Genomic DNA, 20,173 nt, shown 5'->3' with positions numbered 1-20,173 from the left:
TATTGATGCCTAGCCTAAGGAGACAGAACACCAAGCAAGTGGAGAAAGAGGGATCTCTGGAAGAAAATAAGATTAGAAGGGGAAGAGGCAAGGAGGGACTCCACAGCTCCCACTCCCCAGAGCACCTGCCACAAAATGACATCTCACCGCATCTCCTACTTTACCCCAGACGAAATGACCCCATGTCTCAGCATCTCCTAAGAAAGTCAGTCTGCCCACACAATCCTCCTGCCTCCCCTTTTGGAAGAGGCAGTAACTATACCAAACTTTCCAGGGCAGGACTTGGCAGCAGAGGAAAGCACTCACCAGCCTGTTTCAGGACCTCAGCCTCCCCCACACTCAGAGAGAGAAACCCAGTTCTTGGCTGGTATCGGGTCAACCAGTCGTCATCTTCTAGAATTTTCACTTAGCCCAGGAAACCTTGTATATGGGATTTGACTCCCCGCTTTCCCCTCCTCCCTCTTCAGGGTTGGAGTGGGGTGGTCTCCATCTGCTTGGTGGCTGTGTTTCACGCTTGGCTCCCTTTCATTGTCAGGGGGAGAGATCTGGGAGGAGTGAGGGGCTGTGTGTTTAACCATTGATAGCACTCAGCAGGCCTAGTCTGCCTCTCCCTGCCTTGGCTAAGTTCACATGGGTCAGGGGGAAGGGGTGGAGGGCGGGGTGCGGGGAACGGTATCAGGTGGTCCTAATTCCCTCCTGGGGAGGGGGTGGAGGGGGACACCTGGTTTTAGGATTAAGGATTTGGCTGAAAAACAGCTGTTTCCTGCTCAACACTGGGAACTAATCTATAGGTTGAAACCTAAACCTCTTGGCTATTATTAAGCTGGGGAAGAGGGAAGTGTTGGGAAAGAAGAAAGGGACTTTTCCCTCCAGGTGACCACCATGAAGATCCAGTGAATACCTCGGATTCACACCAGGCTCTCTAGGGGCGAAAGCTCTTTATGAGGCACCGTGTTATTCATAAGCCACCAGCACGACCAGAGCCCCACAAGAAGCCTGAACCCACCAATAAAGCGCAGCCATTTCTAGGGTGGGAGGTGCCTGCATCTCACTGCCACACCACAACTAGCTGGGCTATCAAGCCACATAGCTTGGACACAGAGATGCCGGTGCTCTTTGTTGTAACTCCACTGTGTGGGACTGCCACAAATCTGTTAACCATCCACTTGTTATGGACCTTTGAGTTGTTTTTCTTTATTTCCTCCCCCATTACAACAACGCTACAACTCATGTCCTTGCATTTATATCCCTCAATATGGAGAAAGTGTGGTTGCTGCTTCATGCTGTCTCTTTGACCCAAGGCTAATTAACTGGAGCTTGGCACACTGCAGCCTGGCACAGCAAGGAAGCCCAAGGTGCATAGGTGTCCCTGGTCTACAGCCCAGCTTTGTCGTTGACACCTACACCACATAGACTGGCAGTCACTGGGTACACTGGGGAGGACAATCACCGATGCTACAATCCAGCCAGCTTTTTACGGTCTTTGGGGCTGTGGGGTTTTTCCTTATTACTGCTTACTCACTCATGCTCTGAGGGGCAGGACTAGGAAACATGCATGAAATGGAAAAGGTGCTCAAATTTAGTCAGCATACTCTCCTGATTAGCTGACCCAACACCCTGTGAAGGGCTGGCTTCAATAAGATTTGTGGTTGTCTGTGAGTGGATGTATTCAGGCCCTACTCCCTGGCCCTGCTAGTCACTGACAGCCTGACCAGCCTCCTGCCATAAAAAGATTAGCAGGTAAAACAGGATGTAAAGAAAACAAAAGTTAAGGTGTTACTGCTGGGGTATATTGCCTGCCTCCACCCACTGAAAAGCAAGATGCCAACTCCCTCCTCTGGGGAGGAATTCTGACTCCACCACCACGGAGAAGAGCCCCACCTCTCTACAATTCAAGAAGCCAGCTTCTCACTTGCCTTGGCTCCCTGTCTGCTCCCCTCAGGGAGGAAGTTTTCACAGCAATTAGACACACATCCTTCTTCACAGCTGGAGGGAGAGGCTTGTGAAGTTCCCCGACACCCTCCCGGCTCCAAGTGGGGGGAGAAGGCGTGGGGTATCAAGGCGTCAGGTGGCAGCTGTCTCCAGGGGCTCTGTCATTAAAGAAGAGTGGTCAGAGGGAGGGGGATGGTGAGGTGGGGCATGATAATCTTGTGTGACAGGTCCCTAAGGGCGGGGACCCAAGATTTGGAAAGGATAAGGAGGAGGGACCCAGGTGGGAGGGAGTAAGCAGCTGAAGGTAGAAGTCCAGAAAGGGGCCTTGGAATTAGCATTGGAAGGTCTAGGGCTCTTCAAAAGGTCAAACACAGAGCTACCGTATGACCCAGTAATTCCGTCAGATGAATAAGCAAAATGCAGTATATCCATACAGAGGAATATCACTCAGCCGTAAAAAGAAATGAAGTACTGATGTGGCGAACTCTCAAAACACCTTGCTAAGGAAAAGAAGCCAGACACAAAGACCACATATTGTATGATTCCATTTATAGGAAATGTCCAGAATAGGCAAATCTCTAGAAAACAGACTAGTGGTTGCCTAGGGCTGGGGATGGAGGTGGGGAGAGGAGTGACTAACAATGGCATAGATTCTTGCGGGGGCGGGGGCTGGGAGTGGTGATAAAAATGTCCTAAAATCCATTGTGATGATGGTTGCCCAAGTCTATGGGCACTAGAAATCACTGAATTCTATCTATCTATCTATCTATCTATCTATCTATCTATCTATCGATTTATTTATTTATTTATTTTTGAGATGGAGTCTCCCTCTGTCGTCCAGGCCAGAGTACAGTGGTGCCATCTTGGCTCACTGTAACCCTGCCTCCAGGGCTCAAGTGATTCTCCTGCCTCAGCCTCCCGAGTAGCTGGGAATACAGGCACCCGCTGCCATGCCCAGCTAATTTTTGTATTTTTAGTAGAGATAGGGTTTCACCATGTTGACCAGGCTGGTCTTGAACTCCTGACCTCAAGTGATCCACCCGTCTCAGCCTCCCAAAGTGCTGGGATTACAGGTGTGAGCCACTGTGCCCAGCCTGAATTCTTTAATTTATATAGTAAATATTATAACATGAATTGTCTCTCAATAAAGCTGTCATTTAAAAATAGTAATAAGGCAAGGCACTGTGGCTCGTAAATATTATAACATGAATTGTCTCTCAATAAAGCTGTCATTTAAAAATAGTAATAAGGCAAGGCACTGTGGCTCAAGCCTGTAATAATCCTAGCACTTTAGGAAGTGGAGGTGGGTGGATTGATCGAGTCTAGGAGTTCAAGACCAGCCTGGGCAACAAGGCAAAACTTCACCTCTACAAAATATACAAAAATTAGCCGGGCATGGTGGTGTGTGGCTGTGGTCCCAGCTACTCAGGAGGCTGAGGCGGGAGGATCACTTGAGCCCAGGAAGCTGAGGCTGCAGTGGGCTGAGATTGTGCCATTGCACTCCAGCCTGAACAACAGAGTGAGACCCGCTCTCAAAAAAAAGAAAAAAATATATATATACACATATATACACACATACATATATACATATATACGCATATATACACATATATACACACATAATATACATATATACACACATATATACATATATATGAAAAAAGAATTACATAAGGACTTGGAAGGCTTTGTTAGAAAAAAAAACTATGATACTTTGAAAAGGAAAATGGATAAATTTATACATACAGTTTCAAATGTTCAAAGGAATTAAATTAACTAAGTTTATTGATGAAACCAAACAAGTGATTGCTAAAATCTGTAAGATTCATGAAGAAAACTGTAAAACTTGTTGATTGAAGTAAAAAGTTTAAGGAGTAATTAGGTTTGGGGATTTGTAATTTTAATACACTGAAGAATAGTTAATTTAAAAAAAAAAGACCTAGGGCTAAGGTCTTGCATGTCACCTTGAGCAAGTCACAAACTGTCTGGTCGGTCTCTATCTCCATAGTAAATAATAAATTGCTGTACAAAAGGAAGGAGGCTCTAGAATGGCCAGAAACCTCTCCCTCCCTGAGCAGCTTTCCCAAGAGGTATCTGTGCAACCCCACCAGCCATCACTATTTCCAAACCCAGCTTCCTCACCCTGGGCCCTGCCAGGCTCCCTGAGTGGGGTGTCCATTTGAAATCCAGACCGTTGTCCATCTGAGGACCCACCATCTGGACACATCTGCTCATGACATCACTCAAATCAAGCTGCTTATTCTGTCCTCTACTGGGCAGATTGCAAGCCTAGTTTCAACAGACCGTAGTCCTAAAGCCATTTGAAAACCATAGGCTGAGCTCGAGCAGGTGAAAAAAGAGGGGCAAGACTACAGCAGAAGAAACTTGGGTTGGGGAAAAGAGAACTGACTTTCAGTCCCTTCACCAGATTACGAGCTTCTTGAGGGCAAAGGAAGAGTCTTTTACTCTTTCTTTGACCCACGACAGAAGCGAGTATTAACTCAAAGCAGAACAGGGCTGGGCTTAATAAACTGGTGAATGACAAACTAGCTAGGAAGCCATGCAGACCAGGGGAAACATACCAGACAAGATGCAGAGATTTAGTGTCATAAGGAAGCGTGTTTAATCCAGCTGGCACATGTGACTTGCAGCCACACACACCTGAGTTTCCATCCCACCTGGCCATTTACCTGCTACATGGTCTTCCGCGTTTATTCTCTGTCTCTGAGTCTGTTTTCTTGCCTTTAAAAGTGAGATAAATGCACTTATTTATTACAAGGTTGCTGTGACAATTCCTAAATGATGTACATAAATAGCATCTAATCCAAGGCCTGGCACATAGTTGGCATTCAAAAACTATTGGTCCTTTCTTTGCCTGTAATCCCAGCACTTTGGGAGGCTGAGGCAGGTAGATCATGAGGGCAGGAGTCCAAGACCAGCCTGGCCAACACAGCAAAACCCTGTCTCTACTAAAAATACAAAAATTAGCCAGCTATAGTGGTGGGCACCTGTAATCCCAGCTACACGGGAGGCTGAGGCTGGAGACTCACTTGAACCTGGGAGGTGAAGGTTGCAAGGAGCCAAGATTACACCATTGCACTCCAGCCTGGGTGACAGAGCAAAACTCCATCTCAAAACAAAACAAAGCAAACAAAATAAACAATTGGTTCTTTCTCCTCTCCCCCAGGTTATAGCTGGTATACTGATTTGTGATAAGGCTTTGGACAAGAAGGGGTTTCACATCTACTTTGTAGATCTATAGTGTAGACGATGCCTGTGCAGACACCATACCCTAGCTCTATACCTAAGGAATTATTGTTTACTCTTAGAGCCAACAGATGGTTATCTGCACAGGCAGTCTACTTTAGACCAGAGAGAAAGGGAGGCTCCTATAAAATCCCAGGCCAGCCAAATCCCCTCTGGGCTCCCCTCTCTCCTGCCTTTGCCATGGTTTCTACAAGCAAAGCACTCCACACCAGCTTCTTCCACCAATGTCCCACAAGCTCTGACATCAACCAAACAGCTGGAGTCAGCCCCAGAGAGGGAGCTGGGTCTTCTGAAGTGACATCCATTCGGCTGCCAATATTGGTTTAGCTGCTGATATTCCAAGGATAGCACATCCCCGGTTGCATTTTTAAAATTCCTGTCTGATGTGATAAGCGGGAGCATAGGGAGGAAAGAACTAAGACAGCAGGAGGGAGCAGCACCTGTTCCTTCCCTCCCTCCCTGCAGCCTTCTGCATTTACATCCCATACAGACATCAGTCTGGATCCAACTGCTATCCTGGCAGGCTTCTACAGGCTGGAGGAGATGTGAAAATACAGGAGGCATGGGGGAGGGGAGGTGGGAGCAAAAAGGGGAAGGCAGCAGACAGAATGAGGATTTTCCTGAGTTATAAGATACACCATTTGTCTAGAAGTCTGGTTGCAAAGCGCTGGCGGCTACAAGTGCTTATGCCAAAGACTCTTAGCTCCAGTGGTGTGGAGGAAACCTTGGTGTCTTATGCCCTTGGAAGGGTCTCCCTTTGCTAGAGCATATGGTCCTCTTATTAGAAACTCACAGGTGACATGCTGTTTCAAACCTCACAGTCCAGCCTCTGGTGGAAAGGTGGGCTTAGCGAGGTAGCAGGAAAGGCTGAGAGGGGTCTAGACGTGATTGCATCACTGCAGCAGAAGGGAGTAAACAGCACAAGCTGTTAGGGCAGTAGCTTTCACTCATGTCCCCCACATTCACCCTGCAGGTCTCGGTGCCCATAGGAAAATGGGGCTAAGCACGGGGACTGCCTCAGGTGCCTGGAATCAGTTTGGGGACAGCAGGTGGGCAAGACAGTTCCTAATGAAGCTCCATGGCCCCACCCTCAGTGATCCACAGCTGTGTGTCCTGGGCCCATGCTGTCCGAGGGGGCCTGTGTCAATGTTTCTGGAGAGAGGAAGCCCAGCTTCCCTCTCACAGGCAGAGGGACTTAGGAGTGTGAGTGCAATTAACCAAATAGACCTGTTTGGGAAATTGAAGGCCTGGGGAAGCTCAGTGGTTTCTCTGCCTTGCATCGGAGGGCCAGTGTCTGCTTCCTGTGATGGGAGGTGACAAGGAGTGGACGTACTGCGGGTGGCAGGAGGGAAGGGGAGAGATGAAGCCTGGAGGCCTGAGCGTGGAGGGTGCTGCATGCAGGAGTGGGAGGAAGAGGGAGGGGCGGCTCAGGAGCAGACGCCTGGGGCAGCTCCATATGGCAGTGGTTTCCAACAAAGGGAGAAGACGCAGAAAAACGGAGGGCTTCCTCCTTAGGCGGTTTCCAAGCTCACACCTGGAGCCCCAGGGAACACTTGCACAGAAACAACTGTGCGTTGTTTCCAGTGAATCTTGGAATGAGCCACCCTAAATACACAGCCAGCCCCAAACCCAAATGGTTGCCACACAGGTGCCAGAGTTGGACCACAGGATTTGAATCCTGGCCCTTTGGGCTTTGGGCAAGTTCCTTAACCTCTGTGTACTTTTATTCTGCCATCAGTAAAACACGGGTAATAATGGGCCCTACTTCATGGGGCCGCTGTGGGAGGATGGAGTGCAGGGCACAGTGCCTGGTGCACGGGGAGTGCTGAGATGCTGATTACTATAATGACGACTGTTATCATCATCTACAGAAGCCTGGGTCAGCTTCCCTTCTCCCAGAACTTACTGTACCCTCAACAGCCATATGTCCTGCTGGCAAGGAGTCTCTGCAGTCTTTCTTATTTCTTTTTTAAGGTTCCTCTGTGTGTCTGAAGGTCCTTAGATAGGTACTCCTCCTTCATGATTTGTGGGTGCTTCAGACTGGAGGAGGCAGTGTGACGTCACAGCGAGAAAAACAGTCTACAATTCAGGGCATCCAAGTCCAGTAGGGGCTCTTTTGCTAATTAGTTTTGCGAAACCTTGGGGGAAATGACTTCTCAGAGAGCCTTAGTTTATTCATCAATCAAATGGGAACGATGACAGCAGCCTTGCTCATATCACTGAATCGTGTTGACAGTCAAATGATACAATTAATGTAAATGGAAACACTATTAAAAGGATTAAGCTCAGAACTGATATTCGATTTTGCTGGTTAGACTGGTGGTGTCCAGAAGCACAAGCCAGAATGAAGTTATTCTGGTCAGGCAGGAGGTGGCAGGGCATGACTCTGTGGCAGCCATGTCTGCTGTCACACGGTAGGGCTGCTGTCATCAGAGAAGGCAGCCCCCGGGGTTCCTTAGGTGGGGATCTGGTCAGGCTACCTAGAGTGAATGTTTCGAGAGAGCTGTGGAAGGACAGGGATGGAGAGTGGGGAGGGTGCATGGGAAAGTGCCAAGAGCGGGGGCATGGTGACACAGAGCTGCACTAACTCCGTCCAGTTTCATATATACTTCGTACCATTTAAATAAACGAGTGCACCGCTTTTGCAATCACACTCCTTCACGTGCAGTAAAAGAATGGCATGCCACACCCCGCCCCCGCCGCCCCTGCCAAACACACACTAAGTCAGTATGTTCAAGTTCAAGGTTTATTAACAATGACAGGGGGAAAAAGCCCTAAGTCAGATGAATTTCCCAGGTGGGCTCTGAAACCTGACACTGTTCTGAGATAAGTGGTAGCCCTAAAAGGGCCCACCTAAGAAACTACCTTGATAAAACAAGTATATCTGAATTGCCACTGACATGAGAAATAATAACCCTCATTGATTAAACACCACGTGCCAAGCACTCTGCAGGCTCTCTATCTGTTTATATATTTACTCTTTAATCTTTACACAAAATGTTGGTTATTATCCCCATTGTATGAACTAGGAAACGGAGGTCTAGAGGGGTTCAGCATTCCCAAGGTCACAAAGCAAGTGGATCTGGAATTTCAGAAGATGTGTCTGGATCCCAAGTCCATGTCATCAGCACTCTCAGCTTCCACTTTTCAACCCTCTCCATGCCCCTCCCACCAAGTCTCAACTCTTTCTGGGAGGACAAAAGACTCCAAGAGAGGGAGGTGGAGTGAGAAAGACACCTTCGATGAGGTAGAGATGCCCAAACTCAAAGAATAAGGAAATCTTGCCCTGCTCAAGCCTCCAGCCCAACCCTCCTAGCCCAGCAGCCTCCAGGAGGCCACTCTGTCACTATTGCCCATTACTGCTCTGTTAAAATTCCAGCCCTCAGTTGTCATGTGTCCTCCCCCGCTACTGGGACCTGAGAGTAAAACAGGAGTTGTTGGGAGTAGCAGCAAAATCTAACCCGGAATGGAACAAGGCAGACCCTGGGCACACGGCATGACTTAGTGCTGTGGGCCTCAGCTGCTTACTGCGCCTGGACAACTGTCCATTTGCCTGGGCCCAATGCCCTGCCCAGGGCAGGGGTTCTCGGACTGTCTCCCATATGCCAGGGCTGTCACTCAGGAGCTCCCAGGTGGTGGAGGCCCAGGCTAAGTAGGGTATGGGCCACCAACAAAGTCGTTTCCCAATTTTTCAATTAGGTGGACACTGGGACAATGCCAGCACTAATGTTGGCTGACTGTCCCTGCCAGGGAAGGCTTAAACACTACCCTTACCAGCCTCCTTGCAAGGAGAACCTTGGCATGCAGTTCTGGGGCAACTCAGGGCTTCTATCTCTGGGGAGAAAAAAGGAGATGCCTCTCAGAAGATTCCTGGGGCCCTTATCAAAGACAAGGGGCAGGAGGCAAGAATGTCCCCTCACTCTCACCCCTCCAATGACACATACCCCAGGCCCAAGTCCTACTTACCCTCTCTGCCTCATTCAGCCTCCTCCTTGCAACACCAGAGGAGGCTCCGTTCCAGGCTGCAGAGGGAAGGTAAACTCCAGCGTCCCAAACTGCGCATAAGTCAATCAACCTGTCTCAAGCAAGCACAAAGGAGAACCCCGGGGTTACTCTAAGAAAGGAAAAAAGGAAAAAAAAAAAAAAAAAAAAAGGCTTTGTGGTTTTCAGCTTGCTCATTCACTGGGGAAATTACATCTTTGCCCACATCCATTTGTAAAGTTTTGCACAGCATAACACCATCTTTGTTCAAAGAAGTTCAAAGCACTCTGGAAAAAAAAAAAAAAGAACTGATCCTGCAAGGGTGATTGTCTCTCTCATCTGTAAGACCATTTCTTAGTGCCCTGACACCACAGTCTACTTGCTGATTCCCTATTTACCCCAAGAAGTTCAGCCGTATCTCGAAGAATCTCTCCTACACCAGGGGAGAATTTACCCATAATCATCTCATTAATGTTTTAGCTTCCTAGGAGAACTATGTTTTTCTTCCCTGTCTACAGATAAGCAAACCAAGTTCACCATAAATAAATCCATAACATATTGAAAGGGGATCCAATTTTAAGGTCAGGAGATGCGAATTTTAAATCCTAGCTTGTTTTGTCATTTAGAGTAGGACACTTCTCTATGTGTGATTCAATTTCTTAAACTGTAACATGGGGAGAAGGCATGGCAGAGTGGATCAGATCATTAGTTAGTGGGGTTCAAGTCCAGTTCTGAACAATCGTATAACCTTTCTAGGTAGTGATAACATATTCCATTGAGACATTTGTTATAACATTAAAATGTATCTGCAGGAGGCTGGGCATGTTGGCTCACACCTGTAATCCCAGCACTTTGGGAGGCCGAGGAGGGCAGACCACTTAAGGTCAGGAGTTCGAAATCAGCACGGCCAACATGGTGAAACCCTGTGCCTACTAAAAATACAAAAATTAGCCAGGCACACCTGTAGTCCCAGCTACTTGGGAGGCGGAGGCAGGAGAATGACTTGAACCCGGGAGGCAGCGGTTGTAGTGAGCCAAGATCGTGCAACTGCACTCCAGCCTGGGCAACAGAGTGAGACTCCATCTCCCTCACCAAAAAATTGTCTGCAGGAAATGGTGTAATCCACCCTTCTAGAGGTGAATGTGCCAATAGCTATCTAAATAAGTATGCATTTACTCTGACCCAAAATCCCAATTCCAGGAATCTATTCAAAATATATCCTATATGCCCATAATCTCCAAGGTTCTCATTAAGTGAAAAACACATGATAGAAAATAATGTTTAATATGCTACCATTTATTTAGGAAAGAGAGGAGGAATGCAAAAATATATATGCATTTGCTTATATTTTTTTAAAAAGGCAATAAAATGATGAAGCACAAAATGCGTTTTAAAAGACCTACAGGGGCCAGGCGCAGTGGCTCACGCCTGTAATCCCAGCACTTTGGGAGGCTGAGGCAGGCGATTTCCTGAGCTCAGGAGTTTGAGACCACCCTGGGCAACATGGTGAAACTCCGTCTCCACTAAAATACAAAAAATTAGCCAGGTGTGGTGGCTCACACCTGTAATCCCAGCTACTTGGGAGGCTGAGGCATGAAAATTGCTTGAATTCGGGTGGCAGAGGTTACAGTGTGCCAAGATCACGCATTGCACTCCAGCCTGGGCAACAGAGCGAGACTCTGTCTCAAAAAACAAAAACAAAACAAAACAAACAAAAAAACAAAACACACACACAAACACAAACAAAAACAAAAACAAAAAAACACCCTACAGAGAGAGGGAGACATGAAGTGCAGGGGACAGACAGAAGCTGGACTGTGAATAGACCTTGTTACATGGATTTGCTTTGGACTATGTAATTATTTGACCTAATTACCAAACATAATTAAAAAATTTCAAAGAGGTCGGGCACGGTGGCTCATGCCTGTAATCCCAGCACTTTGGGAGGTCAAGGTTGGTGGATCACTTGAGGTCAGGAGTTCGAGACCAGCCTGACCAACATGGTGAAACCCTGTCCTTACTAAAAATACAAAAATTAGCCGGGTATCATGGTGGGCACCTGTAATCCCAGCTGCTCAGGAGGCTGAGGCATGAGAATCGCTTGAACCTGGGAGGCGGGGGTTGCAGTGAGCTAAGATCACACCACTGTACTCTAGTCTGGGTGACAGGGCAAGACCTTATGTCAAAAAAAAAAGTTTCAAAGAATTATGTAAAAATGAATATAAAATGAAACAAATGAACCTTTGAGTCCAGTTGGTTGGCATACTACACATAGATTAAAACACTAGTAATTTGACTGTGTATCCTTATCAGTGGTGTCCAATCTTTTGGCTTCCCTGTGCCACCCTGGAAAAAGAATTGTCTTGGGCCACACATAGAATACATTAACACTAAAAGGAGTTAAAGTAAATTGCAAAAAAACTCATGTTTTGAGAAAGTGTATGAATTTGTATTGAGCTACATTCAAAGCCATCCTGGACTGCATGTGGCCTGTGGGCTGGACAAGCTTGCCTTAGATGGATGTACCACAAAGATAAAAAGAACTGCCCTATGTCCCACAAGAAATCCTAAACTGTTTTCAATAATCATATTATTGATGGTACTATAATATTATTACTGTGAGACTTTTATATGTTCATTGTGAATAAATCAAATGAGTACTACTGTTGATCTTGCTTGGAAACAAGATTTGCTGGTTGAAAGGAGATACAAAAGTAAGATTGATGAGATTGGGTACAAATTCTGTAGTCTTGGCTGTGAACTGGGAGTATCAGTATGTCCTTCAAATGTTTTAGGTTAATCACACACACATGTGTGCATGCACATTTCCTAGCTCTGTTCACTGTAAGGCCTAGAAACAATGACCATCCTAGTAGGAATGAGCACCTCTAGCAATCAGATTATAAATTCTAAATATCATTCCCCGAGGAGGAGTTGGGCCTCCTTGGAGAAATGACTGACTCCAAATTTGATGTCACAAACATACAAGATAAGCTTAGAACATCCTGTCATACCAAAAAAGCAAACAGAGTGTCGAAGACTACGAGAGTCATGTCAGAAGGACTCAGAAACCAAGAAGAATGAGGTTTCCCTGGTCAAGTTGAGCATCAATAAAGATAATAACTGCAACAGGGAGAAATATAACAAATGTGTTTAAATCTACGAATTCCTAATAATATTTTTAAATAATCCTAAATAAGCCATTAGTCACATTTGAAGGATGTCAGGGAAATGCCTCGCTATTTTGAAAACTCTTTAACAAAAGAAAGGGGGAAGTGGGTAGGGGCATAGCTGAAACAAGATTGACCTTATATTGATAATTATTGACAAGGATGATGGATACATAAGTTTCATTATATTATTCTCTCCTCTTCCATAAAACATTTTCAAAGTAAAAAATATTTTAAGTGATAGAACAGGTCAAGAAATAGGAAGTCATTGGAATGTTAATTCTTGGAACTCTTCTGAATGACAGACATTATAGACATTCAATCCTAACAGTAATCCAGTATCACATGATATTGATATTATTATTATTTTAGAGATGAGGCCTTGCTCTGACACTCAGGCTGGAGTACAGTGGCACGATCACAGCTCACTGCGGCCTTGACCTCCGGGACTTCAGTGATCCTCCCACTTCAGCCTCCCAAGTAGCTGGGCCCATAGGTATGTGTCACCACACTTGGCTAATTTTGTTTATTTTTTGTAGAGGTCAGGTCTCACTATGTTGCCCAGGTTGGATTTGAACTGAGCTCAAGCAATTCTCCTACCTTGGCTTCCAAGTACTGGGATTATAGGCATGTGCCACCATGCCCAGCCTGATATGGATATTATTATCTCCAGTTTACACCTGAGGAAATAGGTGTAAAGAATCCATGTGATGCTGGGCACAGTGACTCATGCCTGTAATCCCAGCACCTTGGGAGGCTGAGACAGGTGGATGGCTTGAGCCCAGGGGTTCAAGACCAGCCTGGACAATATGGCAAAATCTTGTTTCTACAAAAAAAACAAACAAACAAAAACAAACAAACAAACAAACAAACAAAAAACCGAAAAAGAATTCATGTAAGTCAAACCCACATGTTCTTATCTCAAAGGCCCACTATTCCACAGTTGCCGCTCCAATACCCTCATTGATATATCTGGGTTAATAAAACCTTCCTTACCTATATGAGAGTGTCAGGGACTGCAATGAGATAGAGGAGAGTACTCAGAAAACAAAATCTCCATACAAATATTTTATTGCCATTTAAAAATTAGAGATCAGATCTACCTATAGGATTACTGTGGAGATCAAATGAGGGCTGTGATTTGAGGATAGATCGACAGATATATAGACAGATAGACAGATAATCCTTAAAGATGAATGAAATTGCAATTACCACCATTGCTTTAATCATCAGTCATAGGACTTTAGGGTTGGTTAAAAGTGAAACTTAGAATCCAGGAAATAGACTGTCCCTCTGACTCAGGCATAGGAAGGTTCCAGGAAGGATACCTGATACTCCAGGGAGGACTAGGGACCAAGAAGGTACCTGATATCCTGCAGCCTGCAAGAAGAGCAGCTCTGGGTCACAGCAAGGCAGAGACCACGGTCAGTTTGCTAGGCCCTTGGGCACTGTCCCTAGATTCCAGAAGGTCAGATGAAGCAGCCACACTGCAGACACCTGCTGGATTCCTCTGAATGAGGTCTGGGCTGGAAGCGAGGAGAGTAGGTGTGGAAGACACTCACCAGCAACAAAGGCAGGATCCAGCATGTTGGACTGATGACAGGGAGTGTCTGGGGTTGCTAACCAGCTCCAACACTTCTCTCTTTCAGCATTCATATCTTAATGTATGTCTGGGGATTCTTTACAGATCTTTCCTTAGCAAATGTTTATTCTCAGACTGTCCTTCCCTCTGCCACAAAGGATAAGCTGGTCCGGGGATCTCTTATACTTTCTCATCTTGGAATTCCATAATTCCATAAGGGCATATTTCTAAAGAAGCACACAATCAAAATTCTCCTGACTCGTGGTTCATGTGCCTCTACCCCATGAATATTTAGTCTGTGCTCAGGGCACAAAGATCGTTCTGTCTCTGTCTCTCGGGATTCTTACTTAAACATTTAAAAAATTATTTTATTTACTTTTTTAATAGCTAATCCCTGCACATGATATGAAACTCAAATGATACAAAAGTATACACAGTATACTTTTGAGATGAGCCTAGAACATCCTCCTCTCAACCCTGTCCCACAGCTTCCCAAGCTCCATTCATCCCCTGTCCCTGGCCAATCACATTTACTAGTTTCTTGTGTACTCTCCCAGAGAGTCAATGCAGACACATATACATATACATGTATTTTTAACAATTCTAGCATACTATATATATTTTCCCCTACCTTGCTTTTTGCCATTAACAAATATCTTACATATTTTTCTATATTTGTTCATATAAAACTGCCTTATTATTATTACTATTATTTATTATTATTTATTTGAGACAGAGTCTCGCTCTGTTGCCCAGGCTGGAGTGCAGTGGTGCTATCTTGGCTCACTGCAAGCTCCGGCTCCCAGGTTCACACCCATTCTCCTGCCTCAGTCTCCTGAGTAGCTGGGACTACAGGTGCCCGCCACCATGCCTGGCTAATTTTTTTTGTATTTTTAGTAGAGATGGGGTTTCACCATGTTAGCCAGGATGGTCTCGATCTCCTGACCTCATGATCCACCCATCTCGGCCTCCCAAAGTGCTAGGATTACAGGTGTGAGCCACTGTGCCCGGCCTACCTTGTTATTTTAACAGCTCCGTGGTATTCCACTGTATAAACATATCATAATTTATTTACCAATAGGCATTTAGGTTGCTTGTAATCATTCCATATGGAAAATTGCCGCAATACGTATCTTTGGGTAAATGTGATTCTTATATTTGCAAGACCGTTTTTCAAATAAATTATTGGATAATAATTTATCCAAAGATATTGCGGTCAAGTTGCTCTCCATGAATGTAGTGACAGTTTACACTACCACCAGCAATGTATGAGAGTTCCTGTTTCCCATTCCTTCTCCAATATGTTGTGTTGTTAATCTTTTTGATCTCTGACAATCTGACACACAGAAATTGGTATCGCCTTTGTGGTTTTCTTACTATGAGTAAGATTGAGTATTTTTATTTTACTGTATTAGTCCATTCTCACACTGCCATAAAGAACTGCCCAAGACTGGGTAATTTATAAAGGAAAGACGTTTAATTGATTCACAGTTCAGCATGGCTGGGGATGCCTTGGAAACTTACAATCATGGTGGAAAGGGAAGCAAGCAAACATGTCCTTCTTCACATGGTGGCAGGAGAGACAAGAATGAGAGCTGAGTGAAGGCAGAAGCCCCTTATAAAACCATCAGATCTTGTGAGAACTTACCATCATGAGAATAGCATGGAGGAAACTGCCCCCATGATTCAATTACCTCCCACCAGGTCCCTCCCACCACATGTGGGGATTATAGGAACTACAATTCAAGATGAGATTTGGGTGGAGACACTGCCAAACCATATCAATTTCAATATTCCTATTATTTGCCCATTTCTCTACTGGGCAGTTGGTTGATTCTCATCAGTTTGAAGGAACTTTTATTAGGAAATGCCTTCCCTATAAGAGGGGCTGCAAATTGACCACATCATTATTTTTATCCTGACTTTATTTGTGGTGTTTTTATTATGCATGAAATTTTTTTTCATAGTTGATTGGATCTTTTCTATTTCACTATATTTTGTGTCATATTTACACCTTCTTTTTTTCAAGATTATTTTTACGTTTCCATGTTTTTATTTAACATTTCTATGGTTTAATTGTTTTCTTTTTTCTTTTTTATTGGAGACAGGGTCTTGCTCTGTTGCCCAGGCTGGAGTGTAGTGGCATGATCATGACTCACTGCAGCCTTAACCTCCTTGACCTCCCAGGCTCAAGTGATCCTCCCACCTCCCATCTCAGCCTCCCAAGTAGCTGGGACCACAAGCACTGGGCCCAAAGGTGCATACATGGCTAATTTTTTAATTTTTTGTAAAGACAGGGTGTCACCATGTTGCCCAGGCTGGTAACTGTGCTTCAATCTTAATCCATCTAGAACTTACTTTGAAATCATGTGAAGAAGGGATCTAACTGTATATTAGATGGTGATGATCCTAACCTCATTTATTTAAAAATTTACCTTTTATTCTATGGTTTGAAATGTCATCTTCAATCATACACAGTACTAAATTCTCCTATGTGTTTGGGTCTATTTCTGGACTTTATCTTCCACTCATCTGTTTATCCCTTCATGTGCGGGTATCACACCATATTAATTACTGTAGTTTTATAATTGAGTTTATAGTCTTTAAAAAATTTTTCTGTTTACTCTTGCTTGTCAATTTTTTCACAGATTTCTCTAGAATCAGACTTTTCCTCTCTTAAAGAAAATCAAATGATGTTTTTATTGGAGTCATATTAAAATTATAAATTAACTTAGAATTGACATTTATGATGTTGACTCTAAGAATGTGATATGAATTTTAATTTGTTCAAATTTTCTTTGCTTTTCATTTAAAAATTTTATTGTACAAATTATGAACATTTTTGTTATGTTTATTACTATGCATTTGATCGCTCATTAAGCTATTTTAAATAATTATTGCATACTAATTTTGAATCCTACCATACTGAAAGTTATTTTTCTATTTTTAAATTTAAATAAACATTTTTGAGACAGGGTCTTGCTCTGTCATTCAGGCTGGAGTGCAGTAGCATGATGATAGCGTACTGCAGCCTCAATCTCCAGGGCCTAAGTGACCCTTCCATCTCAGCCTCCCCAGTGGCTGAGATTATAGGCACATGCCACCATGCTCAGCTAATTTTTAAATTATTATTATTATTTTAGAGGCAGGGTCTCTAGACTATGTTTCCTAGGCTGGTCTCAAACTCCTGGGCTCAAGTGATCCTCCTACCTCAGCCTCTCAAAGTGTTGGGATTATAGGCATGAGCCTTTGTACCTAGACCACAGGTTTTTTTTTTATTTTAATTTTAATTTTTACAGATGGAGCCTTGCTCTGTCACTCAGGCTGGAGTGCAGTGGCGTGAACATAGCTCACTGCTGCATCGAATCCCAGGGCTCAAAAAGTCCTCCCGCCTCAGCCTCCTGAGCAGCTGGGACTACAGGTGCATGCCACCACATCAACGAATTTATTCTTATTTATAGTTTTAGAGATGGGGTCTTGCTATGTTGCCCAGGCTGGTCTTGAATTCTTGGCCTCAGCTAATCTGCCTGCCTCAGATACCTGAGTAGCTGGGATCACAGGCATGAACCACCATGCCTGGCTTGAATGTGATTTCTAAATAACCCATAATTCAAAGAGAAAGTTTCAATTAAAATAAAAAGTACATTGAACTGAACAAAAATGAGAATACAACATATCAAAATCTGAGGGACACAGCTAAAGCACTGCTCAGAATGAAGTTTATAGCACTAAATCCACACATTAGAAAACAGGAAACACTTCAAATCAGTCATCTAAGGTCCCACCTTGAGAAACTAGTAAAAGAAGAGCCAACCTCCCACCCAAAAACCTAAAAGCAAGCAGAAGGAAGGAAATAATAAAGAGCAGAAATCAATAAAAGAGAGAACAAACACAATAGGAAAAAATCAATGAAACAAGCTGCTTCTTTGAAAAAATCGATTCAATTGACAATCCTTTAGCAAAAACGAAAAACAAAAAAATAGGAATGATTCAATTATCATTCTCAAGAATGAATGAGGGATGCCACTATAGCCCCTGCAGACAACAAAAGGGCTATGTGAAACTACCATGAAAACTCTACGCACAGAACTTTTAAAGCTTAGGTGAAAAGAACCAAGTTCTCAAAAAACACAAACTACCACATTTCCCAATATGTAATAGCTAATCTGAATTGCTTTATAATTAAGAAAATGAAATTAATAATTTAAAAACATTCAAAAAAGGAAAACTTCAGGCCAGATGGTTTCTCTAGAGAATTCTACCAAATTATTAAAGAAGAATTAACACCCCAATTCAATAAAATCTCTTTTATAGAAGAGGAGAAACACTTTCTAATTACTTTTATGAAGTTAGTGTTACCCTTATACCAAAACCAGACATAGATCATCCAAAATTTTAAAAAGAAGATGAAACTATAAACCAATAAATCTCTCACAGATACAGACACAAAAATCCTTAACAGACCAGGTGAGGTGGTACCTGCCTGTAGTCACAGCTACTTGGGGGGCTGAGGCACAAGGATTGCTTTAGGCCAGGGGTTCCAGACCAGCCTGGGCAATATCTTGAGACCTCCGTTTCTTAATAAAAAGTTAAAATGTTAACGTTCATTTTTTAAAAAAAAGTCCTTAACAAAATATAAGCAAACAGAATTCAGCGATAAATAAAAAGAATTATACAACATGACCAATTGTGGTTCATTCCAGGGTTGCAAGGTTGGTTCTATATTCTAAAATCCATCAGCATAATCTACCATACTAATAGGCTAATTAAGAAAAATTGCACAATCATGTCAATCAATGCAGAGAAAGTATCTGACAAATTTAAACACTCATTCATTTTTTTTAAAACCCAGAGAAGAGGGGATTAAGAGACATTTTCTCAGTGTGATTTTTTTTTTAAATGTATAGAAAATACACAGGTAACATTATACTTGATGGGGAAAGACCAAATGCTTTCTTTCTAAGATTAACAATAAGGCAAGGATGTCTGCTTTCACCACACTTATTCAACATAGTGCTGAAAGTTCTAGCCAATAGAATAAGGCAAGAAAAGGAAATAAAATGCATATAGGCCAGAAAGGAAATAAAACTGTCCCTATATGCAGATAATATGATGGTCTACATAGAAAATCCCAAGAACTGATTAAAAAAATATATCTTGGAACTAATATACAAGGCCAGGCAAAGTGGCTCACCTGTAATCCCAGCACTTTGGGAGGCTGGAGGTAGGAGGATAGCTTGAGGTCAGGTGTTCAAGACCAGCCTGGACAATATAGCAAGACCCACTCTCTACAAAAAAAATTTAAAAAGATTTTAAGGGAGCTAGGACTGCAGGTGCAACTTGGCACATCCAGATGCAAGCCTGGATGTGGTGTCTTGCGCCTGAAGTTCTAGCTACTCAGGAGTCTGGGGTGGAAGGATCCCTTGAGCCCAGGAGTTCAAGGCTGCAGTGAGCTAAGAAGATGCCAAAGAAGGTGCCACTGCATTCCTGCTTGGGCAACAGAGTAAGCTCTTGCTTCTCAAACTAAAAAAAAAATTAAACCTAATAAATGAATACATCAAAGTTGCAAGATACAAGACAAACATAAAAATTAATCAACTATCTCTATATGCACATAACAAACATGGAAACAAATTTTAAATAAATTACAATCTATAAAAATACTTAGGCATAGAATGAACAAAACATGCATAGGACATGTATGCTAAAACTACACAAAACTGGTTAAAGAAATCAAATATCTACATAAATGGAGAGGCCTACTTTGTTCATAAACTGGAAGACTTCACACAGTAAAGATGCAAATTGTCTCCAAATTGATGGTTTAATGCAATCCTTATTAAAATCCAAACAAAATTTTTAACAGCTAGACAAAATTATTTTAAAATTTATATGGAAATAGAAGGAACAAGAATAGCTGAAACAAATTCAACAAAGAAGGAAAAACATAGGAGGATCAGTCTACCTGATTTAAAGACTCATTATATAGCTACAGTAACCAAATCTACATGGTACTGGTGAAGGAAGAGACACATATATCAATGGAACATAATAAAAATAAAAATGGACCACACATATACTCAACTGATTTTTGATAAAGATGCAAAAGCAATTCAATGGAGAAAAGATAGTCTTTTCGACAAATGATGCTGAAATAATTGGATATCCTTAGGCAAAAATAAAGAAAAAAGGAATCTTAACCTAAGTCCTTATACAAAGACAAACTCAAATTGGATGGCAG

General features: G+C 43.2%; 1 protein-coding gene across 26 annotated transcripts in view; it reads right to left on the bottom strand.

Annotated features, from left to right (window-relative positions):
• Nucleotides 1–20,173, bottom strand: part of NFASC (neurofascin) — a 200,828-nt gene that overhangs the window by 99,021 nt on the left and 81,634 nt on the right. For 24 of the 26 annotated variants that reach the window (XM_015119315.3, XM_015119392.3, XM_078003943.1 and 21 more), the window contains exon 2: nt 9,166–9,274. In XM_015119315.3, the coding sequence (XP_014974801.1) occupies nt 9,166–9,274 (109 nt within the window). Of the gene's footprint in view, nt 1–4,622; nt 4,675–9,165; nt 9,275–20,173 lie in introns of all 26 variants that reach the window. The other 2 variants (XM_078004025.1, XM_078004018.1) reach the window with 1 other exon arrangement.

Source organism: Macaca mulatta, chromosome 1 (assembly GCF_049350105.2).
Source record: "Macaca mulatta isolate MMU2019108-1 chromosome 1, T2T-MMU8v2.0, whole genome shotgun sequence".
Classification (NCBI taxonomy): Eukaryota; Metazoa; Chordata; class Mammalia; order Primates; family Cercopithecidae; genus Macaca; species Macaca mulatta.
This window is presented reverse-complemented; position numbering and strand designations above follow the sequence as displayed.